Genomic DNA, 26,781 nt, shown 5'->3' with positions numbered 1-26,781 from the left:
AAATAGATGACCACAGCAATCAAGTGTCAGATGCGGTAAACTATTAGAAAGATGGGGATGAACCTGAGCTCCATGATGATACCACAAGCCTGGTTAGTGGGGATTCACTGATCATCTCCATCGCTGCCCCATTGGAACTCGTCACCGTGACCAAGGACGAAGGAGTTGGTGGCAAGTTCAGGTTTCCTCGAATAAATGGACTTTGAGAGTTTCCAGCAGCTGAGTTCAGTTGGTTAGTTGGACTTACTGAACGATTGCCCACAGTCCAGTGGCATGTATACTGGCTGAAAATAATAAAACAAGGACACAATTATTGTTGAACATTCGAGACTACTAAAGCCTCATTCATGGGTTGCCATTTCATTCGTTCAAAGATTTAAAAATGACAAATAATTTTAGCATCTTCTAGAATATTATAGAATAATATAGCACAAGCGATATAGCACAAACAGTTATCTTCAATATTCAATTTGTTTCTTCATTGTAGAATGATGCCAATCTGTTGAGAATGGTGAGTGCATCCCAGGAGAGAGTTTCAGTAAAGACAATCTCCTGTAGAATTATAAATGTCCTGCTTTAATTAATTGATTCATGGTGGATTCTGCTGCTAACTAATATTCAACCCCAACTGCATGCAAGCAGGAGTCAGTTTCCTGTGTTTTTCACGAAGGGCACAATGTGTAAAGAAATGATGGGGAAATTACACCCTGCTTTAATATAGTTTAGTTTCGAGATACAGCTCGGAAACAGGGCCTTTGGCCCACCAAGTCCGCCCCGACCAGCAATCCCTGCAGATTGACACTATCCTACACACACTAGGGACAATTTACACTTATACCAACCCAATTAACCTACAAACCTGTGTGCCTTTGGAGTGTGGGAGGAAACCGAAGATCTCGGAGAAAACCCACGTGGATTTCATGAAAGCTTTCATGAAAGGCAGTGGGGGAAAATGGGTTGACAGAAGAATTCACCGCAGTGGATTAATACTGAAAACATTTCAATTAGACAGCAATAGTAAGAAATATTTTTGATTATTTCATAACAATTATGGTCATTTGATTTCAATATGTCAACTCTACGTTTTATAATTTGAATCCGGCCAATTGTGAAATATGCACATCAAAGCAAAAGTTGGAATGGTAGAGATAGATTACCTGCAATTTCAATAAATTGTACATATCACAATAACACAGTTGTAAGACAAATACTGGCAAAACTGATTTTATTAAATCTCTTTAATAATTTATTAATTTAGAGTAATTTATTTCACAAAGAGAATTATGAAGCTATCATTGCCTAGAATTTGCAGTGATAATAATGGTCAGGCTAAAGAAGAGGTTTTTCTGACAATACAATTAAATAGAAATCAGGAAGTTGCTTTCCAAGTTTCTCCACTCCTCCAGAGGTTTTTAATGAATATCAGACCAAGTGGACCCTTTGGGCCCAAACCTCTCCTGCATTAGTGCAGCACCCTCTACTCCCCCTCCCCTCTCCTCCCCCCCCTCCCCTCTCCCGCCACCCCCTCCCCTCTCCCGCCACCCCCTCCCCTCTCCCCCCCTCTCCCCCTCCCCTCCCCCTCCCTCCTCCCCACCCCTTCCCTCCTCCCCTCCCCCTCCATCCCTCTCAACCCCCCTTATCCTCCCCCTTCCCTCCCTTCCTCCCTCCCCCCTCCCTCCCTAGGAGATAGATTTAAACTTTAAAATGAGAATAACTTAAAAAATATAACACCGATTTCAATGAAACTTCTTCCAAAGGGACGATGGTGAGTAAAGTGGGCCTAAAATTGGCGCGCCATCGTGTACCGTTTTGGCTGTAGTTCAGGAACAAACAAATAAACGAGAGTTTTAGTATATAGATGAAGGAATAATCAGGATTCATTTTAGAGGGAAAGACGTAGGTGTCAGTGTTAGTAAATGGGGAGGCTGCAAGATGGGGGGTTTTCAGATTAGTTGAATTTCCACGATGGAGCAACATCACTCATAAACCCTAAAACTGCAAGCAATCCTTGGATTTTCAACCCGTGTTCCTCACCTGGAATTCGATCCAGCTGCAGATGTGTGAGTCAGTGGTAACATGTTAGCATGTGGAGGAGGTGGCAAGGTTGACCAGTTGTCGTGCCCTGGTAGGGGCTGAAGGCTGTTACCAGTGTTTTCTGCAAAGGGCACTTGTTAAAAACACAATGTTGTTCAATATACAAAACTATTTATATATTATAAGGAGAAATGTAGATCCTCACTATCCAGGTAAATTATTCCCTGGGGTAAGCGTCAGGTTAAACCATAAGAAAACATCTTCTTTTCAGTTAAACAGTCAATAAACCAGAATCTAAAGTCACATTTTGCAAGCCTCCATCTGCTGAAACTAAAACTGAAATTGTATTCTGAAATACAATTAAATCTGCACCTCAATCAATTTTAATAATAATACCCTTCCACGGAGACTCAAAACCTGTACAATGGATTTTTTGATTCATTGTTAAATTGTTTCACTTTCACCACCAACTCCCAAAGATAATTTTTGTGAGAATCATCTCGACCCAAAACGTCTCCTATTGAGCCAAGTCTCGACCCAAATCGTCACCTATTCCTTTTCTCCAGAGATGCTGCATGACCTGCTGAGTTACTCCAGCATTTTGTCTCTATCTTCCTTAAGATAATTGTTTATCGCTATTTGGAAAATGCTGTTCTGATTAAACAAACTTGCAACAACTACAGACTGCGATAACGTCATTAAATAATAATCTTAACACTGGAAAAATATGCAACATTTAATATACTATTAAATTTTATAAAATGCATTTCAAAACCATGCTGTGATATTAGTATTGAGTAGCATTAGCTATGAAATACTTTCCTAATATTACAAAATTTACAAGATTTCAAAAATCCAAATCCAACATCAAATAGTGTTTATTGATTCAAAACCCTTTTATCTTATCCCTTATGAAGTTACAGTAACTGAGATCATTAACATTTTGAAAAGTTTAAATTAACCATGGAAGTGATATTTTATTAGCTTACTGTGTTTTGAAATGCTATGCTGCTTAATAAACAGTCATCTTAATGTAGCATCTTAATTAACAAACCCGAGCTTACCTGTCGGGTAATTTCTGTGCACGTAGGATGTTGGATATGGAGAGGTGAGGTGACTGTGCCTTGGGCTGTATCGCTCACAGCTATGGAATGAGTGGGCACCACTAGGAAGTGGTAAAGCAGCATGGTACTGATAATTTGGATTTGCTGAGGTACAAATAGTCTCACCATTCGGTATCAACCAGCTGCTTACTGGAGAAAATAAAATCAGTAATCATTCAAAAATTATAATAATAACACCAGCAGGATTTATTGAGCTTACTGCATCAAATGTTTCAACTACAGAGAATTTCAAACATCTGGGTCACTACTAATTTTATTAACTCCAATTGCTCAGCATTGGCATTTTCTTAACAATTGGAATATTTAATTTGCCGCTTTTTCACATGTTAAGATTAAGTCTGTTGACAACAGAATTTGAGAGTAATGGAAAACTGTTGCAGAAAGCAAATGGTAATTTGGGAATACAATCAAGAGTCAAGAGACAAGAGTGTTTTATTGTCATGTGCCCCAGATAGAACAATTAAATTCTTACTTGCTACAGCACAACAGAATATGTAAACATAGTGTACTGTAAACAATATGATAAACAAGAGAGAAAAAAAGTTCAGTGTGTGTATATATACACACGTACCCACAAGTACACACATCTATATACTATTAAAACTCAGATCTTGTATCTATATATATATATTCCACTGATGTCGGCTGAATACGGCAATTCCGGCAAAACGGTGAACCGTAGCGCCACGATTTTTGTACCGCCTTAATCAGCATGCGGTTCGCTGCTGGAAAATGATATTTTTATTTAATTCGGACGCATATTTTTTAAGTTACAGAGGTTTAAAAGTGCTGCCCCCCCTGATTTATCGAAGTTTTGACAGAAGGGGGGCGCTGCGGTGCGGATTGTGATGTCACAATGCCCCTGTGAGATGAACTCGAGCTGACCCCCCTTCCCCCCCCCAGCGGTATTCAGCGTGTGACGTCACAATGCCCCTGTGCTACATTGTTGCGAAGAGCTGTCAAGTCAAGTCCATTTTATTTGTACAGCACATTTAAAAACAACCCACGTTGACCAAAGTGCTGTACATCTGATTAGGTACTAAGGGAAAAAATGAAACATACAGTAGCACGCAAACAGTTCACAGCGCCTCCTCAATGAGCCTCAAACGCTAGGGAGTAGAAATAGGTTTTGAGCCTGGACTTAAAGGAGTCGATGGAGGGGGCAGTTCTGATGGGGAGAGGGATGCTCTTTCCACCCTCTCCCTCCCCCCTCCCCCCTCCCCCCCTTTCCGCCCTCCCCTTCCCCCCCCTCCCTCCCCTCCTCCCTCCCTCCCCCTTCCCTCCCTCCCCTCCTCCCGGTTACAATGGAATCCCTACGAGGACGGGCCCAACGGGGAAAGTGGGGTACTGGGAAAAGGGGAGAGCCCCCTCCCTCCCCCCTTCCCCCTCCCTCCCCCCTTCCCCCTCCCTCCCCCCTACCCCCCCCTCCCCTCTCCCCCTCCCTCCCCCTTCCCTCCCTCCCCTCCCGGTTACAATGGAAACCCTACGAGGACGGGCCCAACGGGGAAAGAGGGGTACTGGGTAAAGGGGAGGTCCCCCTCCTCCCCCCTTCCCCCATCCCCTCCCCCTCCCTCCCCCTACCCCCCTCCCTCCCTCCCCTCTCCCTCCCCTACCCCCTCCCCTCCCCCCTCCTTCCCCATCTCCCTCCACACCTCCCTCCACACCTCCCTCCTCCCTCCCTCCCCATTCCCTCCCTCCCGTCCTCCCGGTTACAATGGAAACCCTACGAGGACAGGCCCAACGGGGAAAGAGGGGAACTGGGAAAAGGGGAGGTCCCCCTCCTTCCCCCCTTCCCCCCTCCCCTCCCCTCCCAAACAGTTCACAGTACCTCCTCAATTAGCCTCAAAAGCTAGGGAGTAGAAATAGGTTTTGAGCCTGGACTTAAAGGAGTCGATGGAGGAGGCAGTTCTGATGGGGAGAGGGATGCTCTTTCAACCCTCCCCCCTCCCCCCTTTCCGCCCTCCCCTTCCCCCCCTCCCTCCCCTCCTCCCTCCTCCCTCCCTCCCTCCCTCCCCGCCTCCCGGTTACAATGGAAACCCTACAAGGACGGGCGCAACGGGGAAAGAGGGGTACTGGGAAAAGGGGAGGTCCTCCTCCCTCCCCCCCCTTCCCTCTCCCCTTCCCCCCTCCCTCTTCCCCTCCCTCCCTCCCCCCTCCCTCCCCCCTACCCCCCTCCCTCCCCTCTCCCTCCCCCCTCCCCTCCCCCCTCCCATCCCACAACGGGTAAAGAGGGGTACTGGGAAAACAGGTGGTCCCCCTCCCCCCTCCCTCCCCGCCTCCCGGTTACAATGGAAACCCTACGAGGACGGGCCCAACGGGCCCACTTGGTCTAGTATATATATAATATTATATACAGTATATATATATATATAGACACATACTCAAAAAACAGGCAATAGGAGGAGGAGGAAGAGGAAGAGGAAGAGGAAGAGGAAGAGGAAGAGGAAGAGGAAGAGGAAGAGGAAGAGGAAGAGGAGGAGGAGGAGGAGGAGGAGGAGGAGGAGGAGGAGGAGGAGGAGGAGGAGGAGGAGGAGGAGGAGGAGGAGGAGGAGAAGAAGAAGAAGAAGAAGAAGAAGAAGAAGAAGAAGAAGAAGAAGAAGAAGAAGTCTATTGAAGTTCAGAGCTTATTTGAGGTTGTGGTGTTGAATAGCCTGATGGCTGTCGGGAAGAAGCTGTTCCTCAACCTAAACGTTACAGTTTTCAGGCTCCTGTACCTTCTTCCCGATGGCAGGGGTGAAATGAGTGCGTGGCCAGGACGGTTTTGTTCTCTGATGATGCTGTCTGCCTTTTTGAGGCAGCGACTCTGATAAATCCCTTCGATGGTGGGGAGGTCAGAGCCGATGATGGACTGGGCAGTGTTCACAACTTTTTGCAGTCTTTTCCGCTCCTGGGCATTAAAGTTGCTGAACCAGGCCACGATGCAACCAGTCAATATGCTCTCTACTGTACACCTGTAGAAGTTCAAGAGAATCCTCTCTGACATACCAAATCTCCATAATCTTCTCAGGAAGTAGAGGTGTTGATGTGCTTTATTTATAATTTCATCAGTGTGGTGGGTCCAGGAACAATCTTCAGAAATATGCAAGCCCAGGAATTTGAAGTTTTTGACTCTCTCCACCAGGATTGTGGGTCCTCATCGTTCCTCTTCCAAAGTTCTCAATCAGTTCATTGGTTTTACTGATATTGAGAGCCAGGTTGTTGTGCTGGCATAATTTGGTCAATCGGTTGATCTCACTTCTACGCTCTGACTCATCACCATGTGTAATTCGTCCAACAACGGTGGTGTCGTCAGCGAACTTGAAGATAGAGTTCGCACTGTATCCGGCTACACAGTCATGAGTGAAGAGTGAGTAGAGCAGGGGGCTGAGCACGCAGCCTTGAGGTGCTCCTGTACTGATTGTTAATGAGGAAGAGGTATTTCTGCCAATTCGAATAGACTGGGGTCTGTGGATGAGGAAGTTGAGGATTCAATTGCAGAGGGATGAGCAGAGACCCAGTTCTGTGAGCTTGGTAATCAGCTTTTTTTTAAAATAATTTTTTTAATTCGATTATTAAAAATAATAGTTATAATACCTTAAAACAAAACAGAACCCACCACCATAATACAAGACCATAAATATACTAAATAAACTACTATGCAACTATGTTACAATCCTTGTCAAGGATGCATTCAACCCCCCGCAGTGCCCAGCGGTCCCGGAAATCCCCCAGGGTGCCCGTGGACACCGCGTAGTCCCTCTCTAAAACCATCCAGGCTGGTAACCAGCTTGGAAGGGATGATGGTATTGAACGCCGAGCTGTAGTCTATAAACAATAGCCTGACGTAAGTGTTTTTTATTGTCCAAGTGGTCCAGTGCGGAGTGAAGAGCCAGTGAGATTGCATCCTCCGTTGACCTGTTGTGACGGTAGGCGAACTGCAATGGGTCGAGGTTCTTGTTGAGGTAGGAGTTGATATGCACCTTAACCAACTTCTCAAAGCACTTCATCACCACAGACGTTAGTGCCACTGGTCGATAATCGTTGAGGCACGTCACCTTACTCTTCTTGGGCACCGGTATTATCGATGCCCTCTTAAAGCAGGTGGGAACCTCAGACCTCACTAACGAGAGGTTGAAAATGTTTGCAAAAACTCCAGCCAGTTGGTCTGCACAGAGAACTCGACCAGGTACACCATCAGGTCCAGTCGCTTTCCGAAGGTTCACCCCCCTGAAAGATCTTCTGACGTCAGCCTCTGTGACAGTGACTGTAATACCATGGGGGCTCAGGAAGGCACACAATGAATGAATGAATGAATGAATGAATAAGTTTATTGGTCAAGTATGTGCATATACAAGGAATGTGCCTTGGTTCTAATAAACTATGGTTCAAGATTTTTAATCTCTAATAGTTGCCAATGTCAGTGGCACAATGCACAGTTATGGATGTAAGCATGGATGTAGTGATGGTTTAAAAAGTATTACTATAAACATTTTGGGATTGAAGAATTTTTGACAAACAAAATCATTCCATCTGATTAATCATACGACTGTACCAATTAGAAGCATGATTAGGTGACACAACAATAGAAAATTAAAGTTGGAGCAACAAAACAGCCCCATAAGCCTCCTCTGCCACTTAGAAGATCATGGTTTTTCTGATGTAAACACACCTCTGCACTCTGCACTCAGTGGTATCCTTTCACCCTTTTATTTATCAAGAATCTCTCTTCCTCTGCCTTAAAAGTATTCAAAGAGTCAGATTCTACCAGTCTTTGCGAATAACAATTTGTAAGACACATGACACTGAGAGAAAATGCTGTCTCATGTAATGCTGTCTCACTCCTTCACTTTGGGTGTCTCATTCATTTGAAGTGGTGACTGCCAAGTGCTAATTTCACTTACTGGAGTAAACATGCTCTCCACTTCCACACTGTCAAGTGTGTGGGAAAGTGCTAATGTACGGGGATCGCTAGTCGTCCCGAACCCTGGTGGGTGAAGGGCCTGTTTCCGAGCTGTATCTCTAAACTAAACTAAACTACTTACATCTTCCTTTGTGCTGGGTATGATTCCAACCAACCGATTCTTTCCCCCCCCCCCCCGATTCCTATTGACTCTAGTTTAGCCCGAGCTCCTAGATGAAGGACTGGAGTTCAACTTTTTTTTTTCCTATTATGCTTCTTGGTATAATTTCAATATTACCCATTATTCCAATTAAAATTTGTCATTAATAACCTAGACATAGCATCCATATTCCTATGATAAATTGAGAAAAATATTCAACCGAATGAAGGAGAAAGATGTCGGAATTGTTTCTAGCTGGACAAAAAGAATAACCATTTAAACAGTTTTTATTCAAAGTGGTTAGATTCCTAACATATTCTTGTGATAAAAATTGTCAATGGAATATTTTTCTTAGCAATCAAAAACATATAGTGGAAAGATCATTAACACTCCAATTTAACTGATGTTTGGCTCAACAAAAGTTTAACCATCCTTTTATTCAAGAGGACCTCCAATTATTCATCCAATGTAACCGAGAACCCATCATCCCATGCAAAGGTATTGACTTACTGTGAGAACAACTCAAGTGGTGATTTCCAGAAAGCTCATCCTTATAACCGGTTCTGAAAGAGTACAAGTAAAGCTATAGCATGATACATTAGCAGAAGAGAGAATTGATCAATTACACTATAAAGTTTTTTATACATATAAAAAATACAGATAAATCATGAGAGGAATAGAGTCTCTTGCCCAGAGTAGGTGAATTGAGGACCAGAGGACATAGGTTTAAGGTGAAGGGGATAAGATTTAATAGGAATCTGAGGGTTAACTTTTTCACAGAAAGGGTGGTGGGTGTATGGAACAAGCTGCCAGAGGAGGTCGTTGAGGCTGGGACTATCCCAACATTTAAGAAATAGTTGGACAGGTACATGGATAGGACAGGTTTGGAGGGATATGGACCAAACGCGGGCAGGTGGGACTAGTGGCCGGTGTGGGCAAGATGGGCCGAAGAGCCTGTTTCCATACTGTATCACTCTATGACTCGATGACTCTAAATTGTATTTTTCCTCTTCCTATGTAAAAGACAGGAACATATGATGTAGCGATAATCCTTCTTACCCAATGTGAAACCTAAGACTGATATTTCAAGGTGTATGGTTGACTGATCCATTTTCCTAAATTTTGTTAACTGTTTTCATTATTGGTAATAATGTTTCTTTTTACTTACCCTAAGGTACCTTTATTATTTAACTCTCAGTACACTGGAGTTCCCACGTTGATAAAATAAGAGTTGATGCTCATTATCCTAAAGATTTTTGAGCTGTAATTGTATTTACAGCAAAACTGACGGGATGGGTAATGTTGTGGGCTTCCTTGCGGCCAGTGACATTGTGAAATTCTTCAATGCTTAAAACAAAGAGGAAGCACTTTGCAAATGTATACCATGCCCGGGCCAAGCCAGTAAAGGGATCTCGCTGAAAGTGGCCAGAAACACACCATGAGGATGGAAACGGCAGTTCCACCCTCAAATGCCTATTAAATCTTATCCCCTTCAACTTAAACCTATGTCCTCTGGATTTTCTTTCTGCCTAGGCAAGTGTGGGAACAATCCCAAAATCAGGAGACACTGGAAGCAAAGTAACCAAGACAGCAATATAATCATCGGTATGAGACTAGGGAGAGCTAAAGGCACAGGTTTGCAGATCAAATAGAAGCAAGATAAATCACTAAAGGGACAAGATTGGCAGATATTGGTATATCTTATGCTAATGCAGGTAATAACATTGCAGATTATAGCCATGTCATTAAAAAAATGTTTTGCGAAGATGCCCATACTTACCTTGGCATTTATTTGGATGCTTATTGGTATCTTCTCCTTTACTTGCACTTGGGTATGCATTTTTTATTTCTTCTTTCAGTCAGACCCTAAACCTAAATCATCTTAACTGTGGTCACTTCTTGACTAGCATGCAAATGTGCATGAATTGCTAGGAAAAAGTGAGTAAGCAACCTAATCAATAAGCAAGGTAACTTCATGTTATGCTGCAAACCACTGACTTACCTTTCTTTTGAATCCAGGAATGCTTTTGCAAAAGGATTATTCTTAATCTTCAGGGCTGTAACCTTAAAAACAATAATGTATAAAACTCAGAATACAAAACTAAAAAATAAGATTTGACTAAAGCTCTAACCCAAGTGAAAGGCCATTTTCCCCACCCTTAAACTTCTAAGGCGGGAAGTGGGTGTGGGGCTCAGTGCTGATATTGCCTTCCAAGTTGAATGGACAGGTTGCGGGAGGGATGTGTTGTGGGCAACATCATCCCTGACTAGCATGCAATAAAAAGGAATTTAAAAATCATTTCTGGCAGATAAAATGGGAAAATTATTGTTTGCTTAGAAAATTGAAATATTTCTAAAAATTGTGTAATGTTCCAGATACACAGATACATTTCAGCTTTCCAATTTGGTGTACTGAACCACTAGAGGAAGGAAGCTCGTTGAGTTTTATTAAATTGGCTGCAACTCGATTCGGGAATCAGATCCTGCGCCACACACAGCCAGAAATTCCAGTTTTATAATTATGCCAGTCGGTATAGAAAAACATAGTCATTGAGCTAAACAGTGCAAAAATAGGCCTTTCTGCCCACCTTGACCATGCCAACCAAGTTTACATACTTGGGTAACCCCATATGCCTGCATTTTGTCCATAGTTCTCCAAGCCCTTCCTATCCATATATCTATCCAAATGTCTTTAGAAAATCGGAATTGTACCCATTTCTATAGCTTCCTCTAGCACCTCATTCTAGATATGCACTATCTCTCTGAGAGAAAAGGTTGGCCCTCCGTTCCTTCTTAAATCTCTCCACTTTATCTCTAAGCCTATGACCTCTAGATTAATAATCCTCTACCCTGGGAAAAAGACTCTGAACACTTTGCCCATGCCCCCCTCCCTGATCTTGTACACCTCAATAAGGTCACCTTAGCCCCCCCCCCCCCCCCCCCCCTTGTGCTCCAAATAAAAAAATCCCAACCTATTCAACTTCTCCATATAACTCAAGCCTGTAAGCCCAGGTAACATCCTGGTGAATCTATTCCACGCCCTTTTCAACTTAAAGCAGTTAAATATATGTGCCATGGTGCACTTCACTGGCATTAAATCTACTGTACTTTGCCATGCAGTTGCTAAGTATTGTCAGTGTGGAATTGGGCAGATGTCCTAATCAGCCTATAGTAAATGTTATCAAACGTTGGAAAGAAGGTTTAATTTTATTGTTCTTTACATGGCTAATTTCCCTGACTTTTTAATTAAATTATAGTTTCAGTGGCAGGCAAAAAGTAGACCAATATGTGATTGAGAAACCACCCTAATCTTATTTCTACATTATCCGGAAATCCCTCAACCCTCATTTACAAAATGCATTACAATAACCATGAAAAGCGCAAAACAAGTTAACAATGTAACAATGACTGTACTGACCTCTTCATTTTGGTATGCAGTTACTGCAATGAATTGGGTTTCAGGGAAAGAGTGGTTGGAAACCATCCTGTGAGGTCCCCCTACATGCACAATATGAACCTGGGGCTTGTATTGGTGCAGAGAATTTAGAATTACCTGTAAAAAGATGAAAACAGCCTGTAAAATTAGGACCAAACATCATGGAAGGAGACCATCAAATATGTACAGACACTTCAAGAATGACCTGTAACTGTTAACCTTGCCAATGATGTTGATTTCCTGTTCAAAGCAAAAGCTGACCCTCATATTTGTTTCTTCAAATGAGCCTGTCCCACTTAGGCGATATTTTAGGCGACTGCCGGCGACTATCATAGTCGTAGCAGGTCACTGAAAAAACGGCGACTGGACTTCCCCTACGACAATGTCTATGACAAGCTACAACAACCTACCACCCAGTCGACGTCAAGCTACGGCAAGCTACTGACAATCGGCGACCCAATTGTCATGACTTAGGATGTCCACCTACGACTGCGCCAACGACAACCTACGACCACGCAGGCGACAACTGAAGTCAACCTACATCTACCCACGACAAGCTACGACCCTGTCAGCGACAACTGAAGACACTTCACGTCATTTTCGCCTCCGGTTTTACGCTGGTACCTGTTGCCGGTTGACGTAGGTTGACGTAGGTAGTCGCCAATGGAATTCACTAAAGTCAGTACCGGCAACAACCTACGTCATCTGTCGACAACCTACGATGGCACCTACGTCAGGAGTCGTCAAGCTATGATCATTGGCGTCAAACCAACAGCCGCCGAAATTTTTTAAACATTTCAAAATCGAGCGGCGACCAGAAAAACGTTCTTTGGAGACTACTCATGGCCATGTAGGCAACACCACGACGACCGTGTGGCGACAGCCTAGTCGCCTGTAGTCACCTAAAAAATCGCCTAAGTGGGACAGGGGCTTAAGGAATTCATTTGCTCTCAGGAGTCATGTGAAGTGCAGCATGCATATTTCTGAAAATGGGCTCAAGATATTACAGGTGCTGGTTTACAACAAAAAAAAGACACAAAGTGCTGGAGTAACTCAACGGATCAAGCAGCACCTCTGCAGAACATGGATAGGCTACGTTTTGGTTTGGGACCTTTCTTTAAGACTCTTTGCCTCTTGAAGGCACCACTGGCAGACCTTTTAGTACAACTGTGCAATTTGTGTTTTTGTGCAATTGCTGATCCTCTTGCATTTGGCTGCAACAACCAAGAAACAGCAAACAACTTGTCCAAATTGTCAGCGTCTTTGTTATTGGATTCTCAATCAGCAACTCTGGTTCTAAAGACAGGAATGTCTCCATCAATATTTCACCTTGTTTAGGTAATTCAAGCATAATTGTTTGCAAAAACACTAAACATCCTGGCTACTTCCTGTAATAGTGAATAATATTTCAAACATTAATTTTCATAAAACCATTTACATCCTTAAATTGTCCAAATGTTCTTCACAAGAAACAAGTGTTGTTAAACATGCATCTCACTCTTCTTCCCACCTCATCATTTTAAATTTTCTTTCTCTGTAAACCACAGAAGACTTTATTTTCTCAATATTCCTTGCTTTTAAAAAGATCAATAAAGATTCCTTCTCCTGACTGTCGAATATTGTCTTGAGTTGCAGTGCGATTGCATGGCAATTTATAATACAGTTCAGATGTGACTTTCTTCTTAGCCATATAAACTAATTTGATGAATAGCTGTATGAATCAGCATAAAGATTAGAAGAAAATGTGTGTTGGCACATTTCTTAAAGGAAAAACATACAAAAATATTAAGAAAAAGCTCTCAAAGTAAATAGATAATTTAAACTTCAATGGGTTCAGGCACTCACTGAACCCGTAACGATACTCAGAGTCAGATCATTGTGCATTCACCCTGTTGTCATCCTGCACTCACAGGTGTTTACTCACTTTTGTGCTTTAATTCATCATTGCAGCGATGGAACATGGCTTCCAGAGAGAGTAGTGGTGTAAAAAGAAAGTGTGTCAGCCTATGTGTTAGCCACAAACGAGAACTAATAAAGAAGTTAGTGGCTGGTAACGCGTGTATGTGAAGAATATGGTCTGAAAAAATAAACTGCATCAGACATACAAAAACCAAAGGACAAGCTTACTACATTTTTATTAAAGTTCAGTGTACATTCTACATCTAAACTTCCTCAGTTGGGGGAAGGAAGCATACGAGGTATTGCCCAAGATAAAAACCTTGAGGAAGCCGTCTGCAAGTGGTACAAGCAAGAACGTTCCTGTGGTGTACACGTCTGTGATGTAGAAAAAGAGAGGGAGAGGTTTAGTGTAGGTTTATTGGATGTTTATTGACTGTTTTTCCAGAACACTGCATATTTACCCCCCTTTTCTCGTTTTTTGTGGATAATCGTAATAACGGACAACATTTTGCCACCTGTGGTCTGCTATTAGGAGGGTTATCTCTACAAGGGCATTTCCAAGACTGGACAACCAAAGACTATATCGAGCAAGGAACAGGTAATGTTACTCCACACCAGCTAAACGGTTCAATAGTAAACGAAAATGCATTTATCTTGATTTTTAATTTTGACACATTTGAATCAGGACTTTCTGCTGACAGAATGGATGAAATCTGGAAAGCCTTCCATACTATCACAAAGCGGCTTTGCAACTTTATCCCAGATTAAAAACACCACCAGGTTTACCATCCTAACCACTCCCTCCCCCCCCCCCCCCACTCCCCCCCCCCTCCCACTCCCTCACCCTGTCCCACATATTCATATTCTTCAATGTAATTTATTGGGGTGTTTTTAGGTGTTCGCAATTAATTTCATAATTACAAAACAACTCTAATTATGTAATTTTGCTTAAAGCACTTACTTTTGTTTATGTCAATTTTAGGAATTTTGCTGCCAAGAAAAACATAAATGACTGAATTCATTACAAATGCTTTTACATGAAATTGCATTCATAGGGAGATCTCTTAATGCTTACTAGGATGCATCAAGCAAACCCTTTTCTCCTGACTAGAACATGATGTCCATTAAACTCTGAATATGCCAATTAATCCCGTTTATTCTTGTTTATATTTGGTTTCCTTTCAAACAATGGCCGAAAGGAGTAGAGTATAATGAGAAGATTGCTATAATTACATTAATGCACACTTCATATTTCACAATTGGCCTGCTTGTGATTATAAATGAGAGGAGGAGAGAAAGCCTTACCTGTCCGGTACTGTTGGCTTTGTTTGTTAACTTGACTTTACTAAAAGATATTGGTGCTTTCATCCAGTGTGCACCAAAGTTGGGGGATTCAGGGTGGATGTAAACACAGCTTTGTGTCAAGGGTTCCAGTTTACCAGCTGGGATCCATTCACCATTCACATATTTCCAACGATGATTGTCAGCAGCAACAAAGTCGAGCAGGAATGAATACATGCCATTTGGATCTAATCCAGATACGCTTATTTTCAAAACTGGAAACATCCGCCTGAAGCAAGGAAAGAAGGGGATGGGTAGAAGGGGTGCGGTGAGGGGTGATGGTCAAAAAGCGGAAACACAGTAAAACTTTGCTTTTGAGAGGCATAATGGTAATGACAGCAAACACGAGGAAAGGTATATTGTAGAAAGAAGGAACTGCAGTTGCTGGTTAATACCCAAAAGGACACAAAGTGCTGGAACACCATCTCAGGAAAACATGGATAGGTGATGTTCCAGGTCGAGACCCTTCTTCAGACACAAAGTTATATTAATCCTTTCAAAGGTTTCACTACCATTCACACACGGAGGTTAATTCCCCTGTTAGTCCAAGCACACATTTAAGTAAAGTGGGAAAGAAATAGTTTAATAACATTGAACAAACAATTCAAAAGTAAAGTAAGAGGCAAACCAAATGAAGAGTGGCAGGAATAACCAAAGATTTAGAACTGATTGTTCAGAACAGCCGTAATTTTACTGAATCATGGAACAAGCTGACGCAGTTAAAAAACAAAATTCACAATGTCATTCAATGGTAAAAAAGGTGCTTTAAAGATAACAAATACAACATGAATGCATAACCATTAACAATTTCCACCTGTTTTTGTTATGCACAATTGGTTTTATTGTCCTCTTTCGCACGGCACTGAAATTACCTTCATCTAATCTCTCCTGCCCCTCAACTTAGCATTGGCCTTTCCTGGCCTTCACTCCATCCTTCCATCTTACCAAGTATATTATTTCTAACTTCCTAGTTCTGATGAAAGGTCATCAACCTGAAACATTAGGTCAGTGCCTCCCTCAACAGTATTACTTGACTTATTCAGTTTTTCCAAGGTTTTTTTGTTTGACTCCAGATATATTGAAATTAATAATAATATGGACAGGTAAACAATTCTACACCAAGACAATAGAGAAGAGCACATTAAAGGAAACAGCACAGAGGCAAAGAAAAAGGTCAAATAAAAAAATTGGGAAGTCAGGATCCAGCCAGGGCCTACTCTCACTTGTCAACAAGAGTCAAGTCAAGAGCGTTTAATTGGAATACGCAATGGTAATGGAACATTGAAATGCTTACTTGGTGCAGCTTTACAGGCACATAAACACAACAACACATCAAATAAGTTTACAATAATCAATAATACAATAAATTATCAGCAACACTAGGTAATCAGACTACAATAGTTCTTCCACAACTGCACGTTCATTTTGCGGCATTGTTGCGGAAATCAACTTCAAGTCTTGGTCGGCACGAGCATCCTGCCAGAGGGAGGAGGACAATAGCGGTGAGTGGCCTCAGACCGTGGATCCCCAAGCTCCGTCCTAGTGTGCTGATGTAAAGATGAAGTGATAGATGCATTTCGCATGGTTTGTCAGCTTGGGACTTTATGCTCTGCCCCTGCTTTAAGTACCGAGTGTGGTGGGGGAGAGTGGGAGGTCAGTCTGGCCTCTTCTCCCAGATTGTCATATGGTAAATATGAAGTAGAAGTTAAGGCATAAGCTACCCACAAAACAGGACATAGTCCTCAGTTGACCATGGAACTGCTGGCCATGGATCAGAATGATACAGCCCAATGAGAACCTACAGAGTGAAATTATGAAGAACATAAAAAGCTTTGACAGTTTACGAAAATTAAAATATGAACGGATCTTTCAGATAGGATGTGGATATCAGAATTAAAACACAGGTAGGGGGAGCAATCTAGTGAAAATTTGAAATCATCTTTTTGCAATGATGGCCATAACAATGGTTATAATAATTCTGGGAATGGCATGAATATTAAAAGTAGGCTGCCATGTAGGCTCCAAATTTGAGGAAGGATATTCTTGCTATTGAGGGCGTGCATCGTAGGTTTACTAGGTTAATTCCTGGAATGGCGGGACTGTCATAAGTTGAAAGACTGGAGCGACTAGGCTTGTATACACTGGAATTTAAAAGGATGAGAGGGGATCTTATCGAAACGTATAAGATTATTAAGGGGTTGAGACGTTAGAGGCAGGAAACATATTCCCAATGTTGGGGGAGTCCAGAACCAGGGGCCACAGTTTAAGAATAAGGAACGGAGATGAGGAAAAACTTTTTCAGTCAGAGAGTTGTGAATCTCTGGAATTCGCTGCCTCAGAAGGCAGTGGAGGCCAATTCTCTGAATGCAGGAACGGGGTACTGATTGAGAATGATCAGCCATGACCACATTGAATGGCAGTGCTGGCACAAAGAGCCGAATGGCCTACTCCTGCACCTATTGTCTATTGTCTATTGTCTAAGTGATCTAACAGAGATATTTAAAATTAATTTGACAGATTTGTATTAGATTGTTCCTCTTATGGTAAGAATAAAACTAATGCCATTGGTATTATTTACATATGTTGAAATCAGAATGGTGAAAAAGCAGAACTCACCGCTCAAGGTGTAATTTAGGTCAATGGTACAGGTACTTGGAGGGTAAGCATTTCAATGAGAAGGTAATGGAGGGTTACCCTGATATACATGGAGATGGAGGTGGTGGAAATGGAGGGAATATCATTCAAAACGTGAACACTTGTTGTGAGACATGTATTCTACATAACCTCACATAAAATTCAGCATGTGCCACAATATTCTGTTGTGATAAACAAAGCTGTTGTATTATGCAGGTAGCACTTTACACACGAGGGGGATTTTCAATGGGAGCACAAATTGGGTGGAAGGCAAGGAGGGAATGCTCTATAAATGCACAGTACCTCCAGCAAGATACCACAATCAGTCATGTAGCTGGGCTTCATCTTATTCACCGCAATAGAGCGGACATTAAAACGAAAATGCAAAAGGGGAAAGAAGCCAAAGTAAGGGGTCTTTCATTGGAGTGGCAGAAGTCAGATGCCAGGGCAGTGGAGGTGGTGGGGTTGGGAGTGGAGATGCTGACTCAGCAGTACCAGCCTTATTACTGCGCGAGGTTTATAAGTGCACAGAATTCAGCTGTGCCTTCCTTAGGTTCCTGGAGGTTGCAGTGGGGAGTGGTCTTCTGTGTATACTCTGCAACAATGGAGCCAAAGGCCCACAACTGTCACAGGGTCCCAATCTACATATTTTAGTAATACTCCTGGAAATTAAAATAATAATAAAAAGACAGCAGGTGCTGGAAATCTGAAATAAAACCAGAAAATGGCGAAAACGTTCAGCAGTTCTGACTAAGGGTCTCTGACCCAAAAAGTTGACTGTTTCTCTTCCCACAGTTGCCTGATCTGCAACATTTTCTGCTTTATTAATAAGACCCAGCAGAAATATCAGCCACCTATTCCCTCTTTCCTGAATTTCAGGCAGTTCACCCCCTCGATGCTCAGCAGCAATTTCACCACGGGAAACAGTATAAACCAACCACGCCTTCAGTCTCAATGTATTGCTCACATTTTCAGAAGAACCTTTCAGCACAAAATCACTCCTATGTGTCCATAACATTGGAAATATATTAGAGGCTCCAGACTTTGATGGTCAGCTCAGCAATGGCTCTGACAGCTACATTATAATCACAGTATGGTTTAACATTAATGTCAACATGTTCCCAGCTCTTTGGAAGTGTACAGAAAAAAACAGAAGATCATGTTGGCACATTTACAATGTGGATGGATGGGCCAGGTGGGCTGAGGAATGGTTGATGAGGTTTAATGCAGGGAAGTGTGAGGTGTTGCATTTTGGGACGTCTAACAAGGGCAGGACCTACACCGTGAATGGTTGGCCTCTGGAGAGTGTTGTAGAGCAGAGGGATCTAGGAGTATAGGTACATGGTTCCTTGAAGGTTGAGTCGCAGGTAGATAAGGTGGTCAAAAAAGCCTTTGACACTTGGCCTTCATCAGTCAGAGTATTGAGTATAGAAGTTGGAAGGTCACATTGCAGTTGTATAAGACGTTGGTGAGACTGCATTTAAAATATTGTGTTCAGTTTTGGGCACCATGTTATTGGAAACATATTGTCAAGCTTGAAAGGGTTCAGAGAAGATTTACGAGGATGTTGCCAAGACTAAAGGGTGTCAGCTATAGGGAGAGGTTGAGTAGGCTGGGTCTCTCTATTCCTTGTAGCACTAGGAAGATAATGGTTGATCCTATAGTGGTGTATAAAATCACGAGAGGAATAGATTGGGTAGATGCACAGTCTCTTGCCCAGGGTAGGGGAATCGAGGATCAGAGGACATAGGTTCAAGGCAAAGAGGAAAAGATTTAATCAGAATCTGAGAGGTAACTTTTTCACACAAAAGGTGGTGGGTGTATGGAGCAAGCTGCCAGATGAGGTAGTTGATGCTGGGACTATCCCAACGTTTAAGAAAGTTAGAAAGGTACATGGATAGGACAGGTTTGGAGGGATATAGGCCAAGCGCAGGCAGGTCGGACTAAGGTAGCAGGGACATGTTGGCCAGTGTGGGCAAGTTGGGGCGAAGGACCTGTTTCCACACTGTATCACTCTATGATTCTATGACTCTATCTATATTGTAACATAAAGATTGCAGATTGCAAACTTCCGCAACAGGATTTCAGACCTCAAAGGATGTTTTGTGAAAGACTTGACCCTGTCAAGTACATGTTTCCAGATTCATTTTTGGTATATTTCATATTTCATTAATCTGCAGCTAAGAAACTAGGTTCCTTTCCATGTCAGATCCTATCTTCACTGTGCACTGCATCACCTGTCCTCGACCACATTGTGGCGTGCCCACGAATGGCCTTCTAAGCCCTAATTCACGCTCACCCCCCATAGGGTTGATGTTTGAGATAAACCACATATGTGTGTCCAATTAACCATGACCTATGGGGTCAGTTTGAAGCATGTAGAAACAAAGAACTGCAGATGCTGGTTAATACACAAAAGGACACAAATGTCTGGAGTAACACAGTGGGTTAGGCAGCCTCTCTGGAGAACGTGGATAGATAACCTTTTGGGTTGAGCCCTTTCTTCAGATTGATTGTAGGGAGGAAAAGAAAGCCGAATAAAAGGAGGGGCAGGACAAAGCATGGCAGGTAACAATGGACACTGGTGAGGGATTTGTTTTGAAAGGCAGATGATTGAAACCAAGGCCTGCCCCCTCCAAACTCCCCCCTTTCTCCCTCATGCCCCCTTCTCCCAACTCTCTTCCCTCCTCTGTGCCCCACCTGGACTCCACTTCACCCCTCCCCCCTGCTTTCCACCCTCTGGCTTCACAATCAGCTCTTACACCTGCTTTCATCTCTGACCTCTGTTCCAACCACCTGCCTATCAATAAACCCCCTCGCCTTGGATCCACCTATTATCTACCACGCTTTGTCCTGTCTCTCACCCTTTTCAGCTTTCCTCCCCCACATCCCCGACAATCGGTCTGAAGAGGAGTCCAGATCCGAAAGGTCGCCTATCCAGACATGCTGTCTGACCTGCTGAGTTATACTCCAGCACTTTGTGTCTTTCAGTTTCACCATTACGACCGGCGGCCGGGAGCTCAGAGTTCAGTATGAGATTGGCCATGATAATGCATTGTGTATTTTGATCTCGGGTTTTCCAAACGCTACCATTTATCCCGTCAAGTGGGTTGATAATTTGAATGTTTCTGTCATATCTCCCCTGCTCTGAATGGTGCTGTACATACACACCTTACATCCTACAATCTCTCTGAGTGATGTAACCACGAGATCTAGGACACAAGAAACTACAGATGCTGGAATATTGAGCGATAAATAAAGCACTGGAGGAACTCAGCGGGTCAGGCAGCATCTGTGGAGGGAAATGTGACCCGTCTCGACCCGAAACATCCTGTAACCATTTCCACCACAGATACATACAAAGTGCTGGAGGAACTCAGCGGAACAGGCAGCATCTCTGGAGAGAAGGACGCTCTCCAATGTGGTAGATAATAGGGCGACGTTTCTTCAGACTGAAGAAGGGTCTCTACCCGAAACGTTTCTCATTCCTTCTCTCCAGAGATGCTGCCTGCCCCGCTGAGTTACTCCAGCATTTTGTGACCGAAATCATGATTGGCTCTTACCTCCATAGGTCTATTGATGGAGCTGCCAAGAGTTTCGCTCTTAAAGGACAAGATGGCTATTATCTGTTTTGGAAAGGTACATTGTGCAGATGTGGCAAGTGACAGGTGCTCAGGCTCTCTCATCATCCCCTAGCACTGTGTATACTTGAAACATTATGTTTAACATTGAAATCCCAAGGTCAAATTGTTACCCTCTGTCACTCCATGCCATTTCAGTGATCCGCCCGAATTGACTCACGAGTCTAATTGGAACTCCGAAACTTCCAGCTGTTCACCAATTTAGAAAATACCATGTCCCTTCCCTTTTCATAGGTTTATAAGTTCCACTCCGCCATTCAATCACGGCTGATGTATCTTGCCCTCTCCCCCATTCTCCTCCCTTGCGTAACCCCTGACGCCCTTAACCCTAATTTCACATTTGCCAGCCAGTTAGTTCCACAATATGATGTTCAGAAAACACTCCCGAATGTAATCAGTCATCACGTCCTTCAAGATTATTTTAGCCAATTTGATTTTCCAATTTACACAAAAGATTGAAGTCACGTACAAATATTGCCATTTACAACGTGTCACGAACAAACCCGAATTTACGAGTTTTCAAGCAATTTATAAATATGTTGACGAGTTGTGGTCCCAGATCTTTGCTAGATACCATTACCACTCGTGCTCCCATTTTGTGTTCCACCTATACTCTATTCTTTGTTATTCAGTCATTTTTCGTGTCAATAACTTTCCTCCTATTTCCTAAAGTTTACTGTAAATGCTGAGAAAGTGATTGTCAAATCATACTCAATCCAACCCATCGCTTCAGTTTTTCCTCAATGGCCGCGCTTACATTTTGAAACTCCCCGATTCCAATGGCCCGGAGGCTTCTCTGGAGTGATCCAGGAACGGGTCCCGGGACCCCAGCTCCATGCCATATAAATACAGTACTTCTGATAAAAATGCTTCATATAGATATAAATAATTTATAGAAATTATGAATTTACTTTTTTTTTAAACTCACCGGAATTTATTAATCAAGTTAAAAACAAATATATACCCACACTTATCGTTTCAGTGAAGATTGCCAAGTCCACGGCTCGCCCTCCTCACACTGGCCTGTTCGACAGACCCGGAGATATGTCCGCATCTGACTTCCAGTAAAGCAATAAACACACCTGCTTTGGGAGGCAGTCCCGCTTAGGAACCCGTTATGTTTGGCCCACTTCTTATTCATTTTTTAACTGCATTGTCACTGGCGTTGATTTTCAAGTGGCCCCCTTTTGCTTCAGATCACTCTCTTTGATTCCTCGTTCCCTGAAAGTTTGTTTGTTCCACATTCCCTAATTATGGCATTAATTAACCGTTACCAGATGTGAAGTTATCCCGTCTTTTTGATTGCACTCTGTAATTTAATGCTTTAAATAATTTTCTTCTATCTCCCAATAGCTGAATCTTCCTTCCTCCCCACTCCCTGCCCAATGTGTTATTACCCCAAGGATATAACCCCGTTACAACTGGCATCTGCAGTTCCTTTCTTTGCATACCGATGTTTATTTTGGAACAATTTCTATTGTTTTGTTTTGTTGTCCTTTTAACCGTCGATAGTTTAATTTTAATTAAACTCAATTTAATTTTCTTTTCGATTTCAAAAGTAAATTAAAAGTTTTTTTAAATGAATAATTAAAATGAGGAAATGTAGAAAAATAGTAAAACGGGAACAGTGTTATTACATTAGAGAAAGACAATTCAGTAGATGTAACAGAACAATAACATTAATGAAAAGTCTCATTATTTCTACAACTTTTCTTGTTTTAATTGATAAATACATAACAAGCGGGGTGCCCAAATAACAAAATGTCATCGCGACAAGAGCATTTGAAGGGAAAATACAAATTAAACATCACAACGTACGTTGTGTAGAACACGAACTTGATGGAAGACATGTTTAAACCAGCATCTGCAGTTCCTCCTTACACATTTAATCTTCATGCACCTCTTTATAAATACTTGAGCTAGGCATGATGGAATATCGCCAATTGGACTGTGGTTATAAATTATTAAAAACAATGTTATTAATAGTCATTTCACCAGCATCATTTAACTAAATTTACCTTATTCCAGGAAATTAACACTCCTCAGCCCAAATGATCTCAGAAATCTAGAGGTGTATGTAATCATTCCATCGTTATTTAGCTTGTTCCTAAATTGTTTAACTAACCTTCCATTCTTGGTGACAATCATTTCGTTGGTGACTGCTTTGAACTTTTGCCAAAGATTCGCATCTTCCAGGACAACTTTCAGTTGCTTTTCGGTGGGATCTCCCTTCTCGCTGCCAGCCGCCAGGTCACACTCAACAGCATTGAGCAAGCGAGCCACGCTGCCTTTTCCCTCGGGGTCATTCATTTCAGTCCGAACTTAAAGTAAAACGAGATTGACATGAACACCAGTCACTGAGCATAATGTTCAAAAATAATCGTTGTATAAATGAGTTCTCCTGTCACATGACGTTCGCCCGATTTGCTATTGGTTTCATATCAGCATTAATATCAGCTATTGGCCAAACCGCTGGTCAAAAATGTTCCAATTCATGCTATGAGATATTGGCGCTGCCCCAACAATCAGTTCAACGTCGACTGTGTAACAAACTGACTCACAATCTTGGTTGTTTCCAAACAGGGACTGACAATCGCTTTAAGTAAAAGTTGTTCGTAATTTCAATATACATTTAAACAATCTGCATTTTTATTAAACATGTAAAATAAATTGACCAAATGCTACTCTAAATTATAGAAAGCCAAATTGCACAGATTTTATATAACATATGCACATCTTTATCAAAGAAAACATATCTTGGATTTTTTTTTTTAAATCACATTTAAGATGACTGTTATGACTGTCTCTTTTTGGACATTATTTTACGTACACATTTTAATTCTTCTGTATTATAACCGAAGAAACGGTAATTTCTTCAAACATAAGACATTTACAATATATTTATATTGGATCGTATTGTGCCCCTTTGTGACCTATTGTGTATCCATACATTTGTAAAAGAATAAGGAATTAAGGCAATGATTGTAAAATCATATCAAACTAGTATAATATTTCTCACTCACACACATATAAAGGAGGATATTTTTTTCGCTTTAATGAAATAGTTACTCTCTTTCCACGAGGGGAAAACAATTCTCCATATTTTGTAAACGTGGATAAGTCCTAAATGAAGAACATATTTTGTAAATGTAGATAAGTCCTAAATGAAGAACAGTGTACGAAGGAGTAACGTTGTGTGTTCGCCGTTAAACGGACCGTGCTATTCAGAATATCATACCTTTGTTCATCCTTTGAATTCATATAACCTAAGAATGATTTGGAAAAAGTCAGCATCATAAGGAAAACTGGAACATAGTCACAAACAAATGGCTAGTAATTTTTTTAAAAACACCTTTGACAGGAAGAAATGCAAAGAGCCGTAGCAGTGGACAGTTTCCCAAGTTATCAGTAAATCAATTATTCCAAATCGAATTCGTTGATACCTCCTCTATCCGCTTCACGAGAGGTTAATATGTCTCTTGCTCTTATTTATACTTGCTGTAAAAAAATTAATTTCCGGACTTTTCTTCGTGGACGCCGTTATTACAAGATCTCAGTTTGTGTGGGAAAGAACTGCAGATGCTGCTTTAAATCGAAGGTAGACACAAAATGCTGGAGTAACTCAGCGGGACATGCAGCATCTCTGGAGAGAAGGAATGGGTGATGTTTCGGGTCGAGACCCTTCTTACAGTTTATTGTTTCCACGGTTGAAGCAAATCTGAATATAAATCGTGGTTAGAGTGCCTTCCAAGGTAAATGTACACGTTACAAAGTTACTCAATGCATAATACTCAACCAGCAATTGCGCCAAAATATACACATATTGTATCTCACAGGTTAGAACATCAACATCAGTGCAGCCAACTAGAGTATTTCCTTAAAAAATATATACATAATTTAACAAGTCCATTGTGTTTAGGAATGGGTTAGCAATTTTGCAATTTTGTTGCTAAATTGCTGATGCTTTCGGACTTCCGAAGGAAGCATTAGGCACTATGCCTTTTATGCTGCGCTTTTGTGAGCTTTTAATTACCTGTTTTAAATGGCAAGCGAGTGGTATTAGGTTGCTAATTTTAATGGCAGTTTTATTAATTTGAGATCACCACAACTGTAAAGCATTTTAATTGCGTGTAATATGATTTGTTTGCCTTCAAAGGCAACTTTAAGATATTCCTCATTGTCTGGCCTAATATTGGGACACGCTTTTCCAAAACATACATGGTGTTTGAAAATACAAGTCTGGACCATTCTTCTCTCAGTTTAGTTCCGCTAGAATCAATCAGCGGCATAATTTTAAATCAACCATTTACCTTTCTGTGCTGTGGAGAATGGCGTACGTTCTGTCATTCATTCTTTCATGTTTTTATTATAGTGGCCGAAATTAATCTTTCCTCGATATTTACTTTGTTTTGTCCAGGAACTGTTGTTTAAGTTCATGAAGTTCCAGGAGCAGAATTAGGCCATTCAGCCCATCGAGTCTACCCCACCATTATGTTTATTTTGCTTTCCAACATTGACAAATCATTGCTATGAAGCAAGTTCTATAACTTGCTATAATGCAGAGTTTATATGCAATATAATTTTCAATAGTCCTTTGACATTTGGGAAAAAATAGTTAACACAACTATTTTTTCCCAAATGTCAAAGGACTATTGAAAATTAGGATCCTTCTAGACAATTATTTACATTGATATTGTCTGTGCTAGATTATCAGCGTGCCAATTCAAGATTACATTTGCACGTAGTTCCGTGCACTAAGTTGACTTCAGGCTGTGTTTCCATTTTAATTATCTTCCGCCAGTTCATCTAAAGAGCATCTGCCGACGTTTTCCTGGTAATTTTCTGACATTGGTGTTCATTTTCAGGTTGCTCTTCCTCTCCGGGTCACCTGTGATTACTTTACCTTTTCTAACCGTGCTCTGCCGCATTAGCGATTCATCCGTACCAACGGTTCTTCATTATTTTTCACAAAGCTAGGAGATTACGGAAAGAACACGTGAAATGTGATTTTCTTCCCCAGCTACAAGTCACCAATTAACTGCCTAAGTTTTCTGCACAATAGAGTAATTTATCTTGGGGACATAATTCAAAACTAAAAATATTAAGTGAAATTTAAAAAAACCAACACAGCATTTATTTCAAATAAAATCAGGCCACTCCGGGTGTACTCAGCAAGCGATCGACCGAGGTTGATGTTTAAGTCGATAGCCTCCCATCAGCATATGAAGGGATTAGAAACAACATCTGAAAGGCACTGGGATGAGTTCAGGCCATTTTCAACCAGATTCTTTGGTTTTGTGTCCTTATAATACTTTGGGAAATGTGCTTAATTTTCGCTCCAGATTTTGTGTCTATTCGCGAGGATCAGAGCTATCAGTTATTTTTATTTATATGCACGGTTTTATATTCCCTACACACTTATTCAAATTTGACTTCAAACCATAGTCGAAAATGCTCTTCCATAACCATCTGAGATAAAGCGGGCGATTTATTCACAGCTTTATTAATCAAACCTATATTTCATACTCAGCTCGTTGTGGCATCTTACGTACGCGTTTATCGCCATGCAGAAATAGAATAAGGGGTAGTTAAGAATTACACAACGGTAATACATAGAGGTGCAATGCTTGATG

General features: G+C 41.6%; 1 protein-coding gene across 1 annotated transcript; it reads right to left on the bottom strand.

The window, feature by feature from the left end:
• Nucleotides 1-43: 43 nt before the first annotated feature.
• LOC144598453 (T-box transcription factor TBX19-like) lies at nt 44-26,076 on the bottom strand. Its single transcript, XM_078408595.1, has 10 exons — nt 26,052-26,076; nt 23,274-23,469; nt 14,838-15,102; nt 11,616-11,750; nt 10,200-10,261; nt 10,085-10,095; nt 6,337-6,388; nt 3,099-3,280; nt 2,035-2,167; nt 44-284 (listed from the first exon to the last, which is right to left on the bottom strand). The coding sequence occupies exons 1-10, from the start codon at nt 26,074-26,076 to the stop codon at nt 44-46; spliced, it is 1,302 nt and encodes a 433-aa protein (XP_078264721.1).
• Between the last annotated feature and the right edge of the window lie 705 nt (nt 26,077-26,781).

Source organism: Rhinoraja longicauda, chromosome 12 (assembly GCF_053455715.1).
Source record: "Rhinoraja longicauda isolate Sanriku21f chromosome 12, sRhiLon1.1, whole genome shotgun sequence".
NCBI lineage: Eukaryota > Metazoa > Chordata > Chondrichthyes > Rajiformes > Arhynchobatidae > Rhinoraja > Rhinoraja longicauda.
This window is presented reverse-complemented; position numbering and strand designations above follow the sequence as displayed.